General features: G+C 46.0%; 1 protein-coding gene across 4 annotated transcripts in view; it reads left to right on the forward strand.

The window, feature by feature from the left end:
• Positions 1 to 22,282, forward strand: part of map7d1a (MAP7 domain containing 1a) — a 277,983-nt gene that overhangs the window by 224,402 nt on the left and 31,299 nt on the right. For 3 of the 4 annotated variants that reach the window (XM_059954308.1, XM_059954309.1, XM_059954312.1), the window contains exons 4-10: positions 276 to 439; positions 3,309 to 3,423; positions 7,950 to 8,060; positions 14,441 to 14,563; positions 15,281 to 15,423; positions 19,125 to 19,282; positions 21,106 to 21,371. In XM_059954308.1, the coding sequence (XP_059810291.1) occupies positions 276 to 439; positions 3,309 to 3,423; positions 7,950 to 8,060; positions 14,441 to 14,563; positions 15,281 to 15,423; positions 19,125 to 19,282; positions 21,106 to 21,371 (1,080 nt within the window). The remainder of the gene's footprint in view (positions 1 to 275; positions 440 to 3,308; positions 3,424 to 7,949; positions 8,061 to 14,440; positions 14,564 to 15,280; positions 15,424 to 19,124; positions 19,283 to 21,105; positions 21,372 to 22,282) is intronic. The other variant, XM_059954310.1, reaches the window with a different exon arrangement.

Genomic DNA, 22,282 nt, shown 5'->3' on the forward strand with positions numbered 1-22,282 from the left:
AACCCACACTTGCCTCTGTGCTTTCTTTCTTCTCTATTGTGTATCTCTTTCTCTTTTCAACTACCTACCTCTCCCTGTTAACCTTGCTCTCTGTCACACTCTCACTCCCTCATTCTCCTCTCTGTTTATCTCACTCTTCCTATCTCTGTTTCCCACCCTCTATTTCACTCTCTCTCTCTGTCTCTCCCGCTCCTCCCCCATTTATCTATCCTACCCTACCTCACTCCACCTCTCCACTTGCCTTCATCTTTCTGTCTATGCAATTAATCTCCCAGCTACGAAGAAATCAATATGGCTGGAAAGGGAAGAAAAGGCGAAGATGCTTCGAGAGAAGCAGATGGAGGATCGGAGGAAGAGGTTAGAAGAACAACGGCTGAAAATAGAGAAGCGACGAGCCGTACTGGAGGAACAGCAACGACTAAAGCAGCAGAAAAACAAGGTGTGTATGATCACAGTTTTGCTGCAGGATTAGTTGTAGTTGGGAAAACCCAGAATTGGCTTCTCTACCATGAGAGGCTAAAGCCTGTGATTGAACTACAGCCTCCACAGATATTCAGGCTGTAACTTGGTGAAGGTCACCACGTATTGTCAAGATCCCTATGCACTTACCTCATTGGCTTCCTTTTAAGAGACACAGCTATCAGCAGAGTCCCATTAGCAGAGTCACTAACTCTAGTGTGTGACCCCTGCTGCCATACCAAGCCCTTTATATATTGGTCTTAGTAGAAATAGCTGCTATCAAGCTTTGCGATTTGTGTGAAACTAGATTAATCGCCTCCAAGCGACGATTAAAATATAATTTTAAATATATGAGATAAAAGCAAATCATTTTGCTTTTCTCCATTCAAGTGGTTTTGGGACAAGTTATTAGACAGTTAACAGGCAGGCAGGAATAAAAGCTGAGAGCACTGGAGGTTCTCAGCGGGTCAGGCAGCATCCATAGAGAGAAATAAAAAAGAGTTAATATTTCAGAACTACAACCTTTTCTCAGAACAAGAATCAAGTTGCAGTGAAGGTGGAGGGGGTCAAAGGAACAAAGGAATTGTCTGAAATGAAAGCGAATGTTAGAACTACTCTGAAGATCAGGCAGCATTGGTGGAGAGGGAAGGTGGCTCATTGAGCAAACAGAACAGGCTGGTTATCTGAAATTCTAATTCATATTGAATCCTGAGGGCTGTAGTCTGCCAAAATGGAAGGTGAGATATTGTTCCTCGAGCTTACATTGAGCTTTCTTGGAGCAGTGTAAAAATTATAGGGTTATCATTACACACCACAGAAAAAGCCTCTTGGCCCAACTCTTCCATGCCAACCAAGTTGTCTACTTGAGCTAGTGTGATTTTCCTGTGCTCATTCCTCCTGGCATTTTGTATCCATATGCCTGTCTTTTAAATATCCCTCTTCACCACTTCCTCTTGCAGCTAGTTCTATAAACCCACCACCAGGCAGCTTTTAGGGTTGGAGTGGGATGGATAATTAAAATGAATTGAAGTGACAGGCAACTGCAAGTTCAGGGTTAGATTTGCAATGAGATGTTCTACAAAGCAGTCAACCAATCTGCATTTGTTTTCTCCAAATTCAGGTTTCATTGAACACCACACGCAGTCAGGTTATTTGGTTTATCTAGTGCATGCCAGCCTGGTCCCGGCACCCAGACTGTAGCCCTCCACACCACACCCTCTTCTATCTACTTACCCGAACTTCCCGTAAACGTTACAATTGAAATCACACCTACCACTCACTCCACACTCACACCACCCTCTGAGTGAAGAATCACCACCTAAGGACCTTCCTATCCTTCTCCATACTTAATCCTGAAACTAACGGAATTATGGTCACTGGATCCAATGTGTCCACCTGACCACACTTCTGTCACCTGCCCAGTCTCATTCCCTAAGACCAGATCTCGTATCGTGCTCTCTCTCTCTCTCTCTCTTCTACATGTTGATGAAGGAAACATTCCTGAACATATTTGACGAAACACTGTCCCAATCAGTCCCTTTGCCGTATGGAAGTCCCGGTTAATATGTAGAACGTTAAAATCACTTGCTATCACAAACTTAGTATGTTTCTTGCAAATGTCTGTTTTCTCCGTACATTTGCTCCTTTAAATCCTGCTGGCTATTGGGAGGTCTATTATAAAGTCCCACTTACGTAGTCACCCCATTTTTATTCTTCATTTTCCCTCAGTAGATGGGCTTTCCAGTATGTCCTGTCTAAACACTGGCGTGACATTCAGTCCTCTCAGAGCTCTGCCATGAGATTTTCCCTGATGAATAATACCATGCCTCCCCACTATCATATCTAAAGCAACAGAACCCCAGAACATTGATCTGCTAGTCCTGCCCCTGCTGGAGCCAAGCCTTCACTAATGGCTACAATATCATAATTCCACGTGCTGATCCGTGCTCTAAGTTCATCTGCCCTTAACTGCAATACTTATTTGCTTGAAACCGACATAGAACAATAGTCCCAGCATGCTTAACCTTTTGATTTTTGTCTTTGCTTGTAGATTTAGCATGTTCTTTTCCCACAGCCACTCCTGCCACCCTGTTTCTCACATTCATGCAACTCTAGTTCACCACCACCCCCGGAGTAACAGTAGAAAACCTTCCTACATGGATATTGGTTCCCCTGCACCTCAGGTACAAACCATCCTGTTGGTACAGGTCCCATCTGCCCACTGGTTCGGGTACAAACATATCTTTTTTATGGTATTTCAGACTTGTCACTGAGGTTACGAGTTCGCTCGACTGGGAAAAAGTGCAAGTGATTTGCTGCAATATTTGAAAGTATGTCTCCATCGGTAGATTGTGGGGAAGTGGTAAAGGGACAGTTCTGAAAAAATTTGGGAAAGTGTTGAGAGAAAGCAGTTGATGGTGAAGGGAATCTGGGGTGGTCCCTATCAAAAGTAATTGGGGTGGGGGGAGGTGGGGGTTTGATGAGCAGGAGCTCAGTTTAACAACTCAGTCTGAAGATGGCACTGCTGAAAATGCCCCAAGCCATTAATAGTACATGGAGCATCTGTCTAAGATATGTGCTCCAGACTCAAGAATGGAATTTGAATCTCAAATATCTAACCCAGGAAAGAGAGCTGCCAATCTTGTCACAAATGAAGCCCTGGTACGTGACATGATCAACAAGTAGCAGGCCTTGTGACTCAGTGTTCCAGTTTCTTCATCAAAGCCAAAGGTTTCTATTTTGTTGAAAGAATGGAAGTGCATTTCCTAAACTTTGACAAGACTTGGCAGCCATCCCTGTTCCCGGGCACTCTGCTCGAATCAATCGTCTCATCCATTGTGTTTCTGCAGGAGCGTTATGAATCAGTGGTGCAGAGATCAACCAAGAAGACCTGGGCCGAAATCCGTCAGCAGAGGTGGTCCTGGGCTGGAGCCCTCTCACGTAGTCTGAGTGTGCATAAAGAGAGTGAGTTTATTCATTGGGGATTCCAGTTGAATCCATGGCCATTCCATGGGTAACTTGTGGTTCGCCAGTTATATAAAATAACCTTTCCCGTTATGAAGGTAAAAGTCCAGTCCTTAATGGATTTCAGCTTGTGTATTGGTTCAGGTGCAAACATATCTTCTTTGTGGAGTTGTAGATTTGTCTGTGAGAGAGTCTTTATGTGTGCGTATTTGTAAATAGAAGTAGCTGCACGCGGTTTGATAGGACTGTGTGGTGCGTGCAGCCAATGGGATGGATGCTGTCATGTGTCTCTCCTTGCCCAGTGCAAAGAGGTCAGGAGCCTGGACTGAAAATTGTCTGTCTTTTAATTCTGTAACTCGGGTCACCTTGTGTACCACTGGAAAACACAGCTGTATTCACTTGGACAACAATTATTGTTAAGTATTTACATGGCCTTTATTAATCTTCTGATATTTTATAGCAGTCACAGAAATAGGGGAGATGACTGGAGGATCATTTGGGAGGAGGCTTCAGAAGGGTTTGTTGATGTGAAGTTGTTTTGGAATTGGTGTTTGAAGAATGTGCGATCTGCTTAGCCTCAACTCATTCCATCCAATAATCTGTTAGCTGGAGACAGACTCGATGTGGACCAAGGCTCCTTTCATATTTATCATTTTGCTTCACCTCATCTCAGGAGTTGAAACAGCCCCATATACCATCAACAAAAAACACAACTTCCATTTCCTCTGTTGCAGATTGAGTTTAAATGCAATATAATGCAAATAATGCTGGTCGATCAAAACTATCCACTTGCCAAATGCTTCCAGCACCTTCTTTTCTGAAATGATCAACAGGAATTTAATTGCTCGAATTTGTTTTAATACAGACATGAAACTTTTGACTGTCTTTTTAACAAAACAGAAAGCTCTTCTTTCTTCCTCTTCCATGACGCACTAAGGTGAGTGACCTGGATAGACCTCCCTGTTTACTCTCTGGCATGATTTATAGCTGGCTGCAAAATCTGAACTTTCTCCTGTCAAAAGCTCAGTGAAGATGAAGAGACCATGTGTCCCTCCTTCCAAGGTCAACAAGCAGAGGGATGTTAACCTGTACTTTTGCTGAAATATTGATGAAGAGCTACTTTAATCAGAAGGGAAAGATTTAAACATAAATCCTCATTTGCACACTGCTCATGCAGATCAAATCATTATACAGTGCATGGACAATATAAAATTATAAGATAACAATAAAGTGTAATAGCTACAGAGAAAGTGCAGTACAGTTAAATAATAAGGTGCAAGATCAGAACGAGATACAGTGAAGGAAAGAGTGCAACTCATACTAGGGAGTTATTTAATAATCTTATAACAGTGGGGTAAAAACATTTCTTGAGCCTGGGGGAGTGCGCTTTCAAGCTTTTGTAACTTCTGCCCAGTGGAACAGGGACAAGAGAGAGCATGCAGGGTGGATGGGGTCTCTGATATTTTGGTATTGGTTTATTATTGATATGATCAATAGAACATTCTGCCCGAGGTGAATCCACTTCTGTGTATGGTCTGTGTACATGCACGGATGCAGCAGGATCTTGTTTTGTTGTCTGGAATCATGTGCTTTGGTAACTTTCATTCCATGCTGTGTATCAGAAGATCTTCCTCTTTCTAATTCCACTTTATAGTTCTAACATTTTGTAAGCCACAGAATGTTGCTGTGCCTGCATCAGCCCTCGAGGAATTAATGCCTTTTGCTTTATCTCAACCACTCATTTGGTCAGGAATGCACGATTCCTGTTGTGCTGTAGTCCTTTTGTCCCAGGTGTCAGCTGAGCTTTGAGTCTGTGATGAAAGTCCCAGTATTTCTAGTGAGATCCTTGAATCTTTTGACCACAGAAGGTGTGGAGTCTACAGTGCTTTCATTCCACTTTCAGCTTGGCTGTAGTCCATCGGTTGTGCTAGTACATGGTATGAGGTGCCTTGGTGTCATTAACCAGCCATCGTCCCACTGGACATGTAACTGAGGATGTAACAGATGCTTAAAAGAGAGGCCTGCAGTGAAAGGTCCAGGGTGTAAACTGATCCAGCTGGACTCCCTCCTCAACTCCTACATCCTCTGCCCCGCCACCGTTAGCATAGAGCAGCGCTCAGCCATCTCCTTGTATCTGATTGATGTCGAGGCTTGGGGAGACTATCTTTTTGACCAGTGGAAAGGATCAAAACCAAAATAAGAATTGTATTCAATGTGAATCAAACTTGTGGTATAATTGTCAATGGTGTTACATACCTGTGCTGGAAATAATGAATTCCTTCCGTCGGCTGAAGTTAACCTCATTCAGTGAAGGGCAACCTCATTCACTGTCAAAGTGAGCCTGGTTCTCTCAGTGAAAAGGGGGAGAATTGAGGGAGCAAAGATACAAGTTCAACAGGATTGGAGGGGTGCTGAGCAACATCATTTCACTCAGTGGTGGATGAGGATGTGGATCTCCCGATAGGTGTAAGAGGTATTGTTGAATCTAAAATGGCCAGGATGGGTTCTTCAAGATGAGTAACTGGAGGTGTGTGGAGCAAGAGCTGGAAAGTGGGATTAACATGAAGGTTATTCTTTGCCCAGCATGGGCCTATTCCTGTGGACCCATGACACAGCTGATGCATTGGAATATTATAGAAAACTGATCTCGGAGAAGTTTTGTTTAATTTATCTCATAGAAGCGTAGAACAGAAACTAAACACTGCAAGGATTATGCGGGGAATGAGGCTGTGGGTTCACGAGGAAAGACTTGTAGAGAGAAAATTGAGAGAGACATCAACCCAGATATATTTATGTGGAACATCTGAGAGGCAACTGTAATCTATTGGGACCAGCTTTATGATGCCAGAATTAGAAGAGTAAATGAGGCAAAATACCACAGGAATTTTTAATGCAGTGCTTGATGATTGGCCCAAGAAATGTTGACAGCTACCGAATAATATATTCACTAACTGATTTGGAGTCATACTAAAGGTTAAAGTTATGGGAGAATGCAAAGATTGTAATAGTAGAGTGGAGAACGTTGGCCTGGTAAATCTTCTCGGTTAATTGGATAAGGTGGTGTGATAAGTCCCTCTGGAGCAATGTTCTATTGTGCCTTCGGCTCAGAGTGCTAAATGCACTACATCAACTCTTGAGCAGAGAAACAAACTGCTGGATGAACTCAGTGGGTTGGGCAGTATCTGTGGAGGTAAAGGCCTAGTTAATGTTTCAGGTCAAGACCTTCCCTCCCACCCCCCCAACCAAAATCATTGCGAATCCCTTTGCCTTTATAAATGCTGTCTTGGAAGAAGTTACAAGGGGAATGTCTGGAGTAAGTTTTTCACACAGAGAGTGGTGGGTGTGTAGAACGCACTGCCAGTGAAGGTGGTGGAGGCGGGTACGATAGGGTCTTTAAGAGACTCTTAGATAGGGGCATAGAGGTTAGCACAACAGAGGGCTACGCGGTGGGGAAATTCTAGGCAGCTCCTTGGGCAGGTTATGTGGTCGACACAACATTGTGGGCCGAAGGGCCTGTAATGTGCTGTAGATTTTCTGTGTTTCTATGATCCAATGAGTTCATCCACCAGCTTGTTTCTTTTCTGCTGATTTTCAGTCTTTACAGTTTCTTGCGTTTTTCACATCAGCCCTTTCCTGATTAATGCACGAAATGAATGGCCTTTACTTCACAACATGGAATTGGGCAGGGGTCAGGGGGCTGTAGGCCAAATTTTATTGGAGGTGAGATCAGATGCCCCTTTTCCCCCCCCCCCCCCAGTGAGTAGGTGCTACTGAGGCATCAATTAAGGCCAAGACCTCACTCATGAGGAGGGAGGCTTGGAGAACTGTTACTCCTCTGCACTAGGAGTACTGGAGTGATGGGAGGATGGCGTGGTCCAGGTAAGGTGTGGGCTGTCATGGTGCAGATCCACCACTGAAGGTAAGTTCTGAGCTTGTAGCACTCACCTGCAGCTGATTGCAAGCACCAGACTCCTGCCAAGGCAGCCCCTCCCTCCAGTTACCATGATGGCGCATGTGCAATTAACTTTCCAGGAAATGGCGCCCGAGGTCGCATTGTGCACCCTTGTGTACTAGCCCAGCCTCTTGCATGTTTCTATACCTCACACCCACAGAGGACCCAGTGACATTTGGCAGGCTTTATCAAGGATCCGTAAGACATCAGCGTTCTCCAGCTCCAATTCTTCTGTGAGAAGCAGACTGCCAGTAGTCGAAGTTGGAATTGTGAAGCTGGGATTGATTAAATGCCCCAGATTTGACTGGGAGCTAGGGAGATGGGGGTGGGGTTTAGACAACTACTGGAGATGGTTTTACATGGTATGAAAAAGGGGAGGGGCCTTGCTTTGTAAAACATTATTTGCTTATTCATGAATAAATGGCACCCAATTCTCCCGTCCCTCCACAACTCCACACAGCCCTAACCCCCACCCTACCCCTCCTTGAGGCAGCTGAAGTCCACCTGGAGCTGGTGAGTGGAGGAAGCCTCAGCTGTATTCATCTCTTCTGTCTGTCTCTCCATTCTCTTCCAGGGCCAGGGGGCTGCTCTTTATCGGCTGTCAATCTGCCCAAACATGTGGATTCCATCCTAAACAAAAGGCTCTCCAAATCCTCAGCCACGCTCTGGAATTCCCCCAGCAGAAGTATGGAATCTTTCATTGCCCTGTTTCCCCACCCCTACCCCACCCCCTTTAGATCCTACACACCCTAGTCACCTCCAGGGCTGTTAACTTTCCCACTTGAGGCTTGGAATTGCCTTGGGGGAAAAAAGAGATTTGCGGGCTGCCATGACTCAAAGGAGCAATGTTGCGTAATTTTTGGTGGTTTACAACATCTAGCCTGCTGAAAAAGAGATCCAAACTGACAGCTGCTGTAAGAAGTATTCTGCTGGGCAGCGTGCCAGAAACCCACGCTGCCTTCTGCTCCACAGACCACTTTGATTACTGTCCCTTACGTGGCAGCCTGATGAAAATTAACAGCCCTGTGTCTCCCTCTGCTTGTCTGCTGCTGTGTGTGCAGGGTCAGGAACAGACGTGGCTCCCTGCTGGCTGAGATTTGGTGGCTTATACCCGGCAGCAGAGACTCCAGCAGGGGCGGTGTGGGGGGGAGGTGCGGGACTCAAGGCGTGCACTTGCTGCTGACTCCAGTTGCATGAGCTAATCGCTAAGCAGAGGGAGCTGGCACTGAGGATGGTGGTGAGGGAGACAATGGGTGGCGTATGTGGGGGCACCGGCTCATGTGTCCTTGTGATTCAATCTGGGGTGGGGTGGGACATTCATGCTGAACGATGGGAGGATGGTGGGACGAGGAATGCTGGCTTGTAGTGGATTGTGGCTCTGAGACAAGGGAGCATGAATGGGATCCCGCTTTTCTTGGACAACATGTAAGCCTCTTGTGCATAAGCAGACGTTTATGTCTTTCAATGTCTTCTACGTGGGTCTTTGTTCATTTACTGAGGTTAACACGTGTAGGCCCATTGTGCAGTGATGGTGCTGTGGGCAGACGAACTCTTTACGATCCATTGTAAGGATCACACGCAGCACAAGCATGGACTTTCACATTGTGGTTAGTGTGAGTGTGATCACGCTTGTGCTTGGGCTCAGCCAGTGGAGTGCACTACAGTTCCTGAGGGAGTCACAGTGTGACCAATCTCAGTACCTTTCGATCACATTCAAACTCATCATGTCTTCCAGACTGATCCGACTGCACGTCACCTTCAAAATGACACAATCACACAGTTTGGTGTGATCTTCTGAAAACAGTAACTTGTTTAAGATTGTAGGCTTTCAGAAGTAACTGCAGACTGAGCTAATCCACTGAGAACTGTGATAACATCCCACTGCTTTTTTCTCTGGAAAAATTGACTGTGGGGTTTGAGTATATTGCACTGTGATCGGCCTTTTCCTGATCCCACAATCCAGTGGTGGCACTGCTGTGCCTTCTGGATGGAGCGGAACCATTGGCACACTGGGTCCTATCATGGACTGTTCACCTATGTGTAAGAAAGGCTTGAAGCTTGAAAGAGTGCAGAGTAAATTTACATGGACTTTGCTGCGACTTGACGAGCTGTATTACAGGAACGGGTTGAATAGGTTAGGACTTCACTCCCCAGTGCAAATAAAGAGGGAAATCTGAAGGAGGTATACAAAATCATTAGGGGTATTGAAAGGGTGAGTGCACGCAGCAATTTGAGTGCAACGGGAACTACAGTTTGTAGGTTTATGCTGAAAGGTGAAATGGATAAGGAGAATCTGAGGGGAGACCTATTCATTCAGAGGGTGGGTCAAGTGTGGAATGAGCTTCCAGTGGGAGTAGTAAGTGTGGGTTCAGTTGTGACATTTAAAGGGAAGTTTGCATACATGCATGGATGAGAGGGGAATGGAAGGCTGTGGTTCAGGTGCGGGTAGATGGGACTAAGCAATGTAGGCTGAAGGGCCCATTTTTGTGCTGTAGTGCTCTATGTCTTGAGACAGGACTGGCTCTGGCTGTGACTTATTGGCCCCCTGAACCTTGGAACTGCTGGCTCCCTGCTAGAGCTGTCCAGGGTGCTGACCCTGTAGCACCTGGGCAGAACTGGCCCAAGGCTGGATTCTGCTGCGACTGAGCAGAACTGGCATTCCTCCCATTTTCCGGGGCTTCCTGCTGTCGCTGCTGCGCCCCAACCTTAGCTATGTGGCCCTGGTTTGTTGTGGCCAGTCTTGCCAGCTGAAGAAGCTGCTTCTGGCCCATCGGTGGTCATGGTATTAGCCATGCGTCGCCTCAGTAGTGCTCTGAATTCATGGAGGCTCAGTCGCTGAAGGCAGAGGGGTTAGTTTTTTGGCTGGTGAGTTTAGTGCAAGAAAAGGTCACATAGGTGAAAGGTAAACCAGGAACTTATTGAATGTCAGAACAAGCCCAGGGATATCACCATTGACTTGAAACTAGACTGGCCCACTCAATTAGAGACCATGGCTACAAGAACAGCATGTTCTCCTGTGATACACCTCCTGACACCCCAAAGTCTTTCACTTCCCATTACATATGTTCTTACAACTTTATTGTGATTTTACCCTAGCCCTTGTCCTATGACATTTGTGACATGTGATCTTGTGAGTGCCCGCAGAGCGGAGGAGTCAGTGTGATCTCTGACTCTTCTGCCATGATAAACAGGTTGGACTTGGGGTAGAGCTTGCAGCTGGGAACTGCAGATGCATGAGGAACTATGGCCCATCAGGCAGTGGCAGAAATGCACAGTCTATAACCAGATGATCTGGCCTATCCTTTACCGCACTGTCACAGACAAGGTGGAGACAGAAAGGCAGGAGGGTGGCTCAGGTAGAGCGGCAGCTGTTCCTAGCCATGAGGGGCTACCTAGAAAACTGAAACATCAGGTGTAACTAATTGGAAAAGGCTGACAGGAGCTAGCTTGGAGTCAGTGGGCTGAATGGCCTGTTTCTTTCTGCTTCATTACTCCAGCAATCTGAAAACAATACTAATCTCCAGTGCTGCTGTGTAACTACGTGTGACTGTGTGAGTTTCTTCCTGGATGTTCCTGTTTCCAAAGGCATGCAGGGTGCTCGGTTACTTAACAATTGTATATCGCCCCCAGGGTAGGTAAGTAGTAGAAGAAACTGATGGCAGTTGATAGGCTTGTGTGAGAAACAGATTGCAGGGGGGTAAGTGGGGAAAGGGGGAGACAAGAATGCTCTGAGATCAAGTGGTTTCCTTCTTTGTCAGATGGAATTATGAGAATTTTCTGGGGACTGATTTAATTCACTCGACATGATGTCAAGAAAGAGCTGAGAGTTGTAGATACAGAAAAGGTTGTGAGACCAGAAACCATCCCAGCAGAAGACCAGGCGAAATTGAGCCAAACTGTTCAAGTATGTTTACACTGCTGCTAGCTACTCGACAATGAAGACAATTGCCCAGATCTGTTCTGTCCATACATTGGACAAATCCAAGCTGGTTAGTCACCGTCCAATCAGTCTGTTCTCATTATCAGCTGAGATGGAAGCTGGCTTTGACAGTGCTATCAAGTTGTCTTAGATCAACCCAACTGACTGATGGCCATTTTGGGTTCAACCATGGCTGTGGAGTTCCAGACCACATCACACAGTCCGCCCCGGATATCACAGCTGAATTCCAGAGGCCCAGTGAGAATGACAGCTGTTGTTTCCACTGGAGCGTTTGACCGAGTGTAGAGTCAAGGAGCCCTTTGTAAAAGTGAAGGTAATGAGAATCAAAGGACAAACTCTGCAGTGGGTGCAGTTATATTTCACACAAAGTGTGATTTTTGTGCTTTTTGGATGCCAATCAGCCCAGTCACAGGATTTTTCTACCAGAGTTCCTCTGGGCAGTGTCTAGTCATCAGCTACTGCTTCCTCAGTAGCCTTTTTTCCTTCATAAAGTCAGATGTATGTGTGTTTGCACAATTCATTCCTAACACTCATTGCCGTAAAGGTAATGACTATCCCAACAAGAGGGAATCTAACCACCTACCCATGACATTCCCCTGAAGGAGGTAGCCACCATAAGGAGCAGAGTTAGGCCATTCAGCCCATTGAGTCTGGTCTGCCATTACATCATGGCTGATCTCAGATCCCACTCAACCCCATCCACCTGGCTTCTCGTCATATCCTTCGATGCTTTGACTGATCAGGAATCCATCAACTTCTGCCTTAAGTATATCCACGGACTTGGCCTCCACCGCAGTCCGTGGCAGAGCATTCCACAGATACGCTGCTGTGGCTAAAAAATTGCTCCTTGACTCTGTTCTAAAAGATCACCCCTCAATTTTGAGGCTGTTCCATCGAGTTATGGACAACCCCACCATAGGAACCATTCTCTCCACATTCTGTCTATCTAGTCCTTTCAACATTTGGTAGGCTTCAATGACATCCTTCCTTATTCTTCTAAATTGCAGTGAGTACTCACCCAAAGCTGCTAAACGCTCCTCATAAGTTATTCCTTTCATTCTCAGAATCATCCTGGTGAACCTCCTCTGGACTCTCTCCAATGACAACACATCCTTTCTGAGATATGAGTCCCAAAACTGTTGGCAGTATTCCAAGTGCAGTCTGACTAGTGTCTTACAAAGCTTCAGCATTATCTCCTTGCTCTTATATTCTATTCCCCTTGAAGTAAATGCCAACGTTGCACTTGCCTTCTTTACCACAGACTCCGCCTTTAAATTGACCTTCTGGGAGTCCTGCACGAAGACTCCTAAGTCCCTCTGAACTTCTGATGTTCGAACCTTCTCCCAATTTAGATATTAGTCCATCCTATTGTTCCTTTTACCAAAATACATCATCGTACATCTCCTAACACTGTATTCCATCTGCCACTTCTTTGCTCATTCTTCCAATTTGTCTAATTCCTGATGCAATGCAGTGCTTCCTCAGCAATACCTACCCCTCCACCTATCTATGTAATATCCGCAAAGTTTGGCACAAAGCCGTTGATTCCATTATCCAAATCATTGACAAACAATGTGAAAAGTAACGGTCCCAATACTGACCCCTGAGGAACACCACTAGTCACTGGCAGCCAACCAGAAAAGGCCCCTTTATTCCCACTCAGTGCCTCCTTGTCAGCCATTCCTCTATCCATGCCATTATTTTTCCTGTAATGCCGTAGAATTTTATCTTGTTAAGCAGCCTCACATGTGGCACCTTATCAAGTGCCTTCTGAAAATCCAAGTAAATGACATCCACTACCTCTCATTTGTCCACCCTGCTTGTTACTTCCTCGAAGAACTCCCAACAGATTTGTCAGACAAGATTTCCCTTTACAGAAACCATGCTGACTTTGACTTATTTTATCATTAGTCTGCAAGTACTCCAAAATCTCATCCTTAATAATAGACTCCAGCACTTTCCCAACCACTGAGGTTAGGCTAACTGACCTATAATTTTCTTCCTTTTACCTTCCTCTCTTCTTAAAGAGTGGAGTGACCTTTGCCATTAACATCCTGGGGATAACAGTTGGGCCAGACCACCCTGACCAGGTTACTGCAACCTCTACCACTAAGAAGGGCAAAGGCACCAAACTTATGACACATTAAAGCAGCAGATTCCCATCCAAGTCATCAACCTGATTCTTCATTGTCACTGGGTCAAAACCTGGAGATCTGTCCAATAACACTGTGGGAGCGCCTTCACCAATAAGGGCTGCATTGGTCCAAGGTGACACCTCACCACGACCTAACTAGTGACACCAGATTCTAAAAACTGCAAAGTCCTACCTGAGCTTACCCAGGAAAGGTTCCAGTGTTCTCCAACTCACTGCCCCAGGCTTGGTCTGCCTTTGCCTGAGCTGAGATGAGCTCTTAAGCCATGGTTGATTCTCAGAATGTTTAAATTATATGGTCCTGTATAATATATCACACAGGCTTCAAGGCTCCTGGAATAAATTACAGAAATGTACTAAGAGTTTCGGTGATGACTTTCAAAGGTTAATGTGGCAGTGTTGAATTGAATTGAGGGAGATTAAAGGAGCATAAATAGAGGTGTATGAAGTTACAAACAATATTGATGGTATGAGTCTTTCATAAACTCATTCCTGTGGTCAACATCAGAAGACACAGGTGCGAGGAGAATGCTTTTCAGAGATTATGTGATCTGGAATCCTAGCTCGCTGAGAAGTTGGAAGCCTCTGCTACTGCGCCTTTCCAAAGGGAATCGGATTTGTACTTGAGCAAAGGAATACTTGCGTCTTTTTGGAGGAATGGAGCGATAAGATAACTCTTTGAAGGAGCTTACACAGGCAAAATGAGCAGATGGCCTCTGCTCTGTGCGGAATGATGCTGTGTCAATGGAGATGAGATCTGCAGGCAGATGATACAAGCTGAAGTTCAGTTCCTCCAGGTGATGCTCTCAAAGTGCTTCTGGAATTATGGGATCAGGTAACTTCAGCATTTGGTGACACTTGGTCCAATCTGGCTCAGGTATGGCGAGTCAGAGAGGAGTTCGGACAACCAGCCCCGGTCCTGGTTTGCGTCCTGTGGTACCTGAGAGTGACGGATTGCTCTGTTTTTGTGCAGCTCGGCGTTTGCAGCTGAGTCCCTGGGAGAGCAGTATCGTGGAACGGCTGATGACCCCTACGCTCTCCTTCCTGGCCAGGAGCAGAAGTGTTGCTGTTTTAACGGGGACAGCCCGAGATCCAGGTTGGTTCGGTGATCCTGCCGGGTTTATTGTGGAGAGGGGTTTTGTCTTGAATTTGTTTAAAGAAATTGAAAATAACCTCATTTTGAATCTTTTTTCCCCTCGTTCCCTCCTCCAACTCCTGGTGCTCAATCTCTTCCGGCTCCTTCTTGCTCTCTCATCATTGTTAACTCCCCTTGCTGCACACCTCCTTCCTGTCCCGTGCCCTTTCTCCTCCATCTCTGCTGCCTCATTCCCGGACTCTGGATCACTTCATGCTCTGCTTCCCCATCTTTCCACTACTCCATTCGAATTCCGTCAATTCTGTGTGTTTTTATTTCTAATTTCCTTCTTGCCTCTCCTATTTTATTACTGCTTTATGTTTCTCATTTCCAATTCTACCCACCCTCAAATCCTGCCTTACTTTCTACTCGTCTCCCTTCTCCTAATGCATCCTGCCTCACCCTGCCCTGTCCCCCTTCTCTATCCTCTTTCACTTACCTGCCTTCCTCACCATTCACTTCTCTCTTTTTCTCTACCTCTGCATTGTTTCTCCCTCTCTGCCCCACCACCTCTTGATCTTCCCTTGCCTGTTACCCTCCTCTCTACACCACCTCTCTCCACCTATCACCTCCTGTTTCCCCTCTTTCCCCTTCTTTGTCTCCTCTGTCCCTCCCTCTACTCTCCTTGCTCTCCCCCGACCATCATTCTCTCTCTCGCTCTCTCCGTGACTCTGCCAGTCGTCCCTCTCTGCCCTCGCTCTGCGTCATCCAGCCCAATAGCACCACGAAGCGGCAAACCCACCCATAGGTGCTCCAATCAATGGAGGGTGGCACAGAGCACCCCAGATCTGCCTGGGCGACGCAAGACTGAGGTTCAGCTGGTGAGTAACCATGTTGTCTGTTGGCATCACTGTGGCTGCAGTACCTTGTGAGATAACAATGTCCCTCCAGCCATTCTTGTTCCCAAGTGCTAAAGCAGGCTGAACTATTGATGAGCATCACACGAAGTGCTGGAGGAACACAGTGGGTCAGGCACCGTCTGTGGAGGGAAATAGACATCTGGGCTGAAACAGCCAGTGTGAAGAGATGGTGGGGTGAAGGGGCTTGAAGCAAGACCAGGCAGGTGATGGGCGGTTCCAAGTGACTGGATGGAGCAAGAACTGGCAAGTGATTGGTGGATCTGGGTGAGGGGAGCAATTGATGGACAGATAGGGAATGGAAAATGGGGATAGAGCCAGAAGCTGGGAGACGATAGGTGAGAATGACATTGAAAGTGATGGAATTAGTTAGGAGAGGAATGTGGAGTGTGGAATGGACGGAGTGAAGTGGGTGAGAAACCAAGAGGGAGTATATGGCCGATGGGCAGATGGAGAGGGCTTCAGAGGGGAAGGATACAGGCTGATGGGGCTGGGTAGATCAGGAGGAGAAAGGAGAGATACGGGAGAACAACTACTGGAACATTGTTCAGATTCTAGCATCTGCTGTCCCTTGTGTCTAAGTTATTGATGATTCTTTTTGCCTTGACAAGGAATGAATTATTCATCATCACTTCAGTCATTCCTCGCCTGTTTTCACCTTTGCTCCTGAAAGTTTGATGCCTTACAGGGTTTGGGTTCCACACCCTTCTTCCCCACCCACCTGTTGGGCAAAGGCAAAGCTGTCAGAAACTGTCATTCTCAGCCTTGTCCTCTTCATCTTCTTGAGATCGCCAAACTGGGAGGGAGCCTGTATCCTGGAGAGGTTCTGAGGCACATTGCTGCTGAGCCAGCTCAGAGCAGGAACAGCAGTGCCTTCCTGGCCTCTACACTGCGAAGGGTACTCTGTAACTGTCAAACACCTGTCTATGAACGGGCCCAGAAGCTGGAAATCCAGAACAACACACCCAGAATTCTGGAGGAACTCAGGCTGTATCTACAGAGGGGAATAAGAATTTGACGTTTTAGGCCGAGACCCTTTAGCAGGACTGGAAATGAAGGGTCTCAGCCCAGTATGTCAACTGTTTATTCTCCTCCATCGATGCTGCCTGACCTGCTGAGCTTCCCCAGCATTTTAGGCGTTCCTTCCGGTCTGTGAGCTGGTCCCAACAGGGATGGGAATTTGGACCTTTAACTGCCCTCGCAGCTTCCAGGTTGCTGCAGGGAGCGCAGAGAGGCAGGAACGATGGGTTTGATCCTCCATGAATGCTTTGGGCATGGTCTGAACACAGAAACAGAGCCAGCACTCATCTCCATTTATTGCCTCTCCCCATTTACCCAACTTCATGCAAGCCCAAGGGGACTAAGTCACTGTAGCCAGCAACGCTGGGGTCAGGCAAAAGGGTTTGTGCTCTAGGCCAAGGAAGACCGGTAGCCTGGCTCAGTGATCGAGCTCCCGTATCACCACCTGAAATTGGTGGTGTTTAAGTCTCATTTAGGATGTCACCCATCCGGTTTCCCTGTACATGCTGATTGGTAGTTTAATAGGTTGCCATGAAACCTAGACTCCCTCACTATCGAGAGGCATAGTTGTATTTCCAAGAATACAACCTTAGAATAGAAGAACGTCCCTTTAGAACAGAGATGAGAAGGAACCTCTTTAGTCAGAGGGTAGTGAGCCTGTGGAATTACCACAGACAGCTGTATTTTAAATGTTTTTAAATGTATTTAATATTTAAAGCAGAGGTTGAAAGGGTCTTGATGGGAGCTTGAAAGCTTATAGGAGAAGGCAGGAGAATGGGGTTGAGGGGGGTAATACATCAGTCGTGATGCAATGGTGGAGCAGACTCAATGAACTGAATGGCCAAAAACCTTTTCATATGTCTTATGATCTTCTACAGATTACCTCCCAGTGCAGGAGGGTTAGGAACATGTGAGTGAATAGCTTACAGAAAAATAGGTGGAGGAATGAGAGCTAGCACATACTTGATGGGCCAAATGTTTTCCTTCCATTGTGAAAGCAAATATGAAATACATCTCTCATTGTATTGGTCCTGTTCCCACTACGTTGTCCCAATGGCAGTCATTGGTGGTTGCCAGCAGTATGGGTGAGTGCTTTCCTACGTTCTTCTGGAAGCAACGGTTCAGTGTGTGAGGCAGTTACTCCTGTTTTATCTGTCATTGCCTGTCTTGGTATCTCCTGTATTTATCTGTGATATGTGAGACTTGTTTATATCAGATCCCCTTGGGTGGTCTAACCTTTGGAGAGGGATAGGGGAGGACAATTGTCAACCTGCCCAGTTTCCACCCAGGAATTAACGGCTAATCCCCCCCCCCCCCACACACACAATGCTAGAAAAACAGGATGTAATTTGAGCGCTAACAAAAATAACGTGATTTTGCTGTGAAACCTTTCCGACTTTCATTATAAAATGATTGAGGACGGGCAGGGAAGGTAGCTGAACTGGGCAGCTGTCTTGTGACAGTACCTATATGGGCTGGCCATCCCAGCTTCAGAGAGGGCCCTTTGGCCCAACAATCTATCTAAACCACCCACCTGCAACAATCCTACATCAAACCCGTTTCATTGTCCCCTCTCTCCAGACTCCTCCCTCCACCCACACTAGGGATAGGTTACAGGCAGGAGGAAACCTTGTTCTGTATTATTATGTTCTGCCAAGCATTGTGGGCATGTTACGTTGGCATCAGAATGTGTGGCGACACTCAAAGGCTGCCCCAGCACGTGATCATTGGTATTAACGCAAATGACAATTTCAGTGTGTGCTTCAAGTGCACGTGATATAAATCTGAATTTGAACTGGAGCATACAGTCACAGAAACAACAAGCAAGCTCCAAGTATGAAGTACCAATATCAGGCTTAAGTCCAGCTCTTTGATGCCATGAGGCTGATAGTGAAAGCAAGACAGGTTCCTGTAACTCTGGCTCTCCAGCAGATTCCAGTCTATTGTCATGTCTCTTGCTTGCTTTTGATATTGTTCCTTCATCCTGTGAATTGCCCAGATACCATCTGCCCATCCAGTTGTTGCACGACCAGCTTCCACACCTGAGGTTGGCCCTGAATTTGTTTTCCTGGATTTTCTACATGATCCTTTTGCCGTAGTGGAAGAGCCTCTTTGCAGTAGCGTCATGAAAGTTGGGTGACATGGTAGCACAGCTGATCGAGTAGCTCATGTTCAATCCTGACCTTTAGTGCTGTCTATGAGGAGTCTGCACGTTCTCTCTGTGAACCATCTGGGTTTCCCTCCAAATACCCAATTTCTCAGAACACCGGGTTTCCTCACACGTCCCAAACATGCACTGGTTGGTAGAGTAATTGACCACTGTAAACTGCCCCTTATGTAGGCAAATTTGTATGGGGGAGAATAGTTATTTGGAAAATGATTGGGAAAATGGAATGCCCTATGAGTTGTCATAGACTCAGTGGGCTGAATGGCCTTGAATGGAAAAGGAAGGCAGGTTTGGATCCTTGGCGTTCCATGCCCCAGGCTTGTGAGTATTGGATGAGTGTCACATGATATGCGATTGTCAAATCATTTTCTTCACTATGCTCTTGACCATTAATAGGTGCGATGCATGTTTCAGCTGCTGACTTCTGTATTTCCTGGGACTTGCATTAAACTGAGCCGTCTTTCCATCTGGCTACCAGGTAGAAAACAAGAAGAAAGAGAAAAAAGACAAGGAGCGGGAGAATGCAAAAGAAAAACATGCCCTGTTGAAGTCGGCCGGGGCACCCGACAAGATGATGAGGAAGCGACAGTCTCTTCCCGCTGTTAGGAGTAAAGAGTTGATGGCAAGGGAAGCCAGGTATGTCCTGCTATCTCCAATCTTGTCCTTCTCTGGGATGTAGGTTTCTTTCGTAGCATAGCACTTCCACCTCTATCGAGCTGACTACAGGAAGCAGACTGTAAGTATTATATCCTTGCATGAACTACTCAACTATCTGCTGCCCTGACTCTCCGTTCCTCCCCAGACAGACTAGCTTTGTGAGCCTGCATTGGGCTTTGCTGGCGATAGGCTCCACAATCACTCCTAGTCCCTAAAAATCAATAAAATAGGGCAGATGCTGGAAATCTGAAATAAAGCAGGAAGTACTCAAAAGTACAATAGGTCAGACAGGATCTGTGCAAAAGAGAACTGGAGATCAGATTTCAGGATGAAGACAACTATGGTTCTGTTTTCTATAATTTCCTCTGAGTGTTTACACTCATCCGGCTTATTGTTAAATATCACAGGATCAATACTTGATTCCGCACAGTCAGATTCTGTTTCAGTGTGCTTAAAATGATTAACAAATTGATTTGAGCCAGTTCATTCTATCACATTTTTACGCAAACTTGTCACTTACACTCAGTAGCCTCTAGTAACCTCCTGTGCCTAATAAAGTGGCCACTGAGTGCACGTTCGTGGTCTTTTCCTGCTGTAGCCCATCCACTTCAAAGTTTGCTGTGTTATACGTTCAGAGATGTTCTTCTGCACACCACTGTTGTAACACAGGACTTTTTTGAGTTATTATCACTTTTCTGACAGCTTGAAAAAATCTAGCCACCCTCCTCTGACCTCTCGCATTAACATTTTTATCCACAGAACTGCCACTCACTGGATGCTTATTGTGTTTTGTACAATTCTCTATAAAACTAGAGGCTGTTGTGCGTGAAAATCCCAGGAGATCAGCAATTTCGGATATATTCAAACCACCCCATTTACAATTGCTTAGATCACAGTTCCTCCCCATTCTGATGTTTGGTCTGGTCTGAACAACAACTGACCCTCTTGACCATGTCTGCATGCTTTTGTACATTAAGTTGTTGCCCAAGTTGTATTTCCAGTGTCTACTGTTTAGAAAATTATTAATAGAGGTCATGCTCAGCTATCAGGAGCAGAACTTTGATTAGAGATGTTGGATCCTGATACTTCTGCAATCAGAGGTTTTTTAGACGTCAGGAATGTGACGTGAAACTTATTGTTTATGATTATTTTATTAAGCTTTACGAGAGTGGGAAATGAACAAGGAGAGCTAAGAGAACAAAGAAAGAAAGTGGGAAAAGCAACCCTGTTTGTCTCATACTCAAACTAGCAGTAACAAAATTCCTGTGATACCAATTAACCTATAAAAGAGCCAGATTCGAATGGCATGATACTTCCTAATGAAAACTAAGAAATTTCTAGAAACTCTGCCATAATAACAGGACAATTGAATTTTATATAATATATATTAATCAACAATATAATAATATAGGTGATTATATAATGAATACAAGCAAGCAGAGGGGAAGTTAAACTACAAGTAAAGTAACCATTCCACACCCAAATCCAACAGGAGCCTTTATTCCTTTTAGCAGCAAAATTGAGGAGGAGAATTGGAGAGGGAGGTTCAGAGCTGAGAGCCTACATGGGTGAAGGGGCACAGCTGTCAACAGCAGGTGAAAGGAGGTGGATCGAACACCAAAGTGCCAGGATAGAGACCTAGCTGGAGGCTCTTTCAAAGACAGGCAGGCATGTAGGGGGTTTGAACACGGCAATGGGACTTGTAGATTCATATCAAGAGGTTGTATTGGTCGGTGAGATTGGGTGCTGCAGCTTCTGGACCCGCATGCTACTGACTTTCCCTGACATTGTCTTTGACACAGCCTGAGATCAAAGAACCGCTCTTTGCCGAGCTCACCCAGGCGGAGGTCTTCGGGAGTCAGTCCAGGACCCGTCCCGCCCCTGGCAGCAGGCTCCGCCACTCCGGTGAAGAAGTCGAGAGCTCGGGGCGAGAAGCGCCAGGAGAAGGAGAGCCAGCTGAAGCTGCGAGGGGAGAAGGAGGAGGGGGAGAAGGAGTCATCGAGGCCTTCGTCAGCTGGCGGCTCGAGAAACAAGGAGACGGCTGCAGAAGTTCCAGAGCCCACGCAGGGTAACGTAAACACATCACTTAGTAGAGCCCCTGGTAATTGTTAAGGTTTAAGTTGTAGGGGACTATGACGGTCAGCTACAGGAAGAAAGTATTTCTATTTAAGTAAACATTTCAGAGCAATACACAGCTAATGAAGCACTCTCAGTGTGATGTCTATCATCATGGGGAAAACATAAGACTGATGAGCACATGTTGGCCATCTGCCCCTCAAGCTTGCTCCATCATTCATCAGCTCTTCAATTCCATTTTCCATATCCATTAATGTCCAGAAAACTTTTGAATGTACTCCGTATATCCCTCCAGTGTAAAATATTCCATAGGTTTCCTAACTTCTCAGACCAGTGCCCGAAGACCTACAGTTAATTCCTGGTTTCCCTGTCTGTACGCATGTTCTCAGTCTGGGAAACCCTCTGATGTTTCGGTGGACTCGAGGGATTCTGCAGAATCCGGGAATCGTGAGCAACATATGCAGTGTGCTGGAGGAACGCAGCAGGTTGGGTAGCATCTATGGAGGGGAATAAACAGGCTGAGACTCTTCATCAGGACTGGAAAGGAGGCCAGAATAAGGATATGGGGGAGGGGAAGGAGTACAAGCTGGTAGGAGATAGGTGAGGGGGAAGGTGGGTGGGGAAGAGGAATGAAGTGAGAAGCTGGGAGGTTCCAAGGAGATCACACTTCATTCTTTTAAACCCCAGGGAATTCAGTCAATCTCTTCTCATGTAAAAGCCCACCACCGCACAGACTGATCTGGTGATTCCCTCTACAACCAAGTATATCCCTTGTTAGGTGGAGATCCAAAACTCTACAGGAGCATCTCATTGAGGCTCCTTCTACCTTCTGTGAGGCATCTTCACTAACTTTACTCAAATCCTCTTGCAGTAAAAGCTAATGTACCATTTGCCCTCCTAACC

This window comes from Hypanus sabinus, chromosome 30 (genome assembly GCF_030144855.1).
Source record: "Hypanus sabinus isolate sHypSab1 chromosome 30, sHypSab1.hap1, whole genome shotgun sequence".
In the NCBI taxonomy this organism is placed as follows: Eukaryota; Metazoa; Chordata; class Chondrichthyes; order Myliobatiformes; family Dasyatidae; genus Hypanus; species Hypanus sabinus.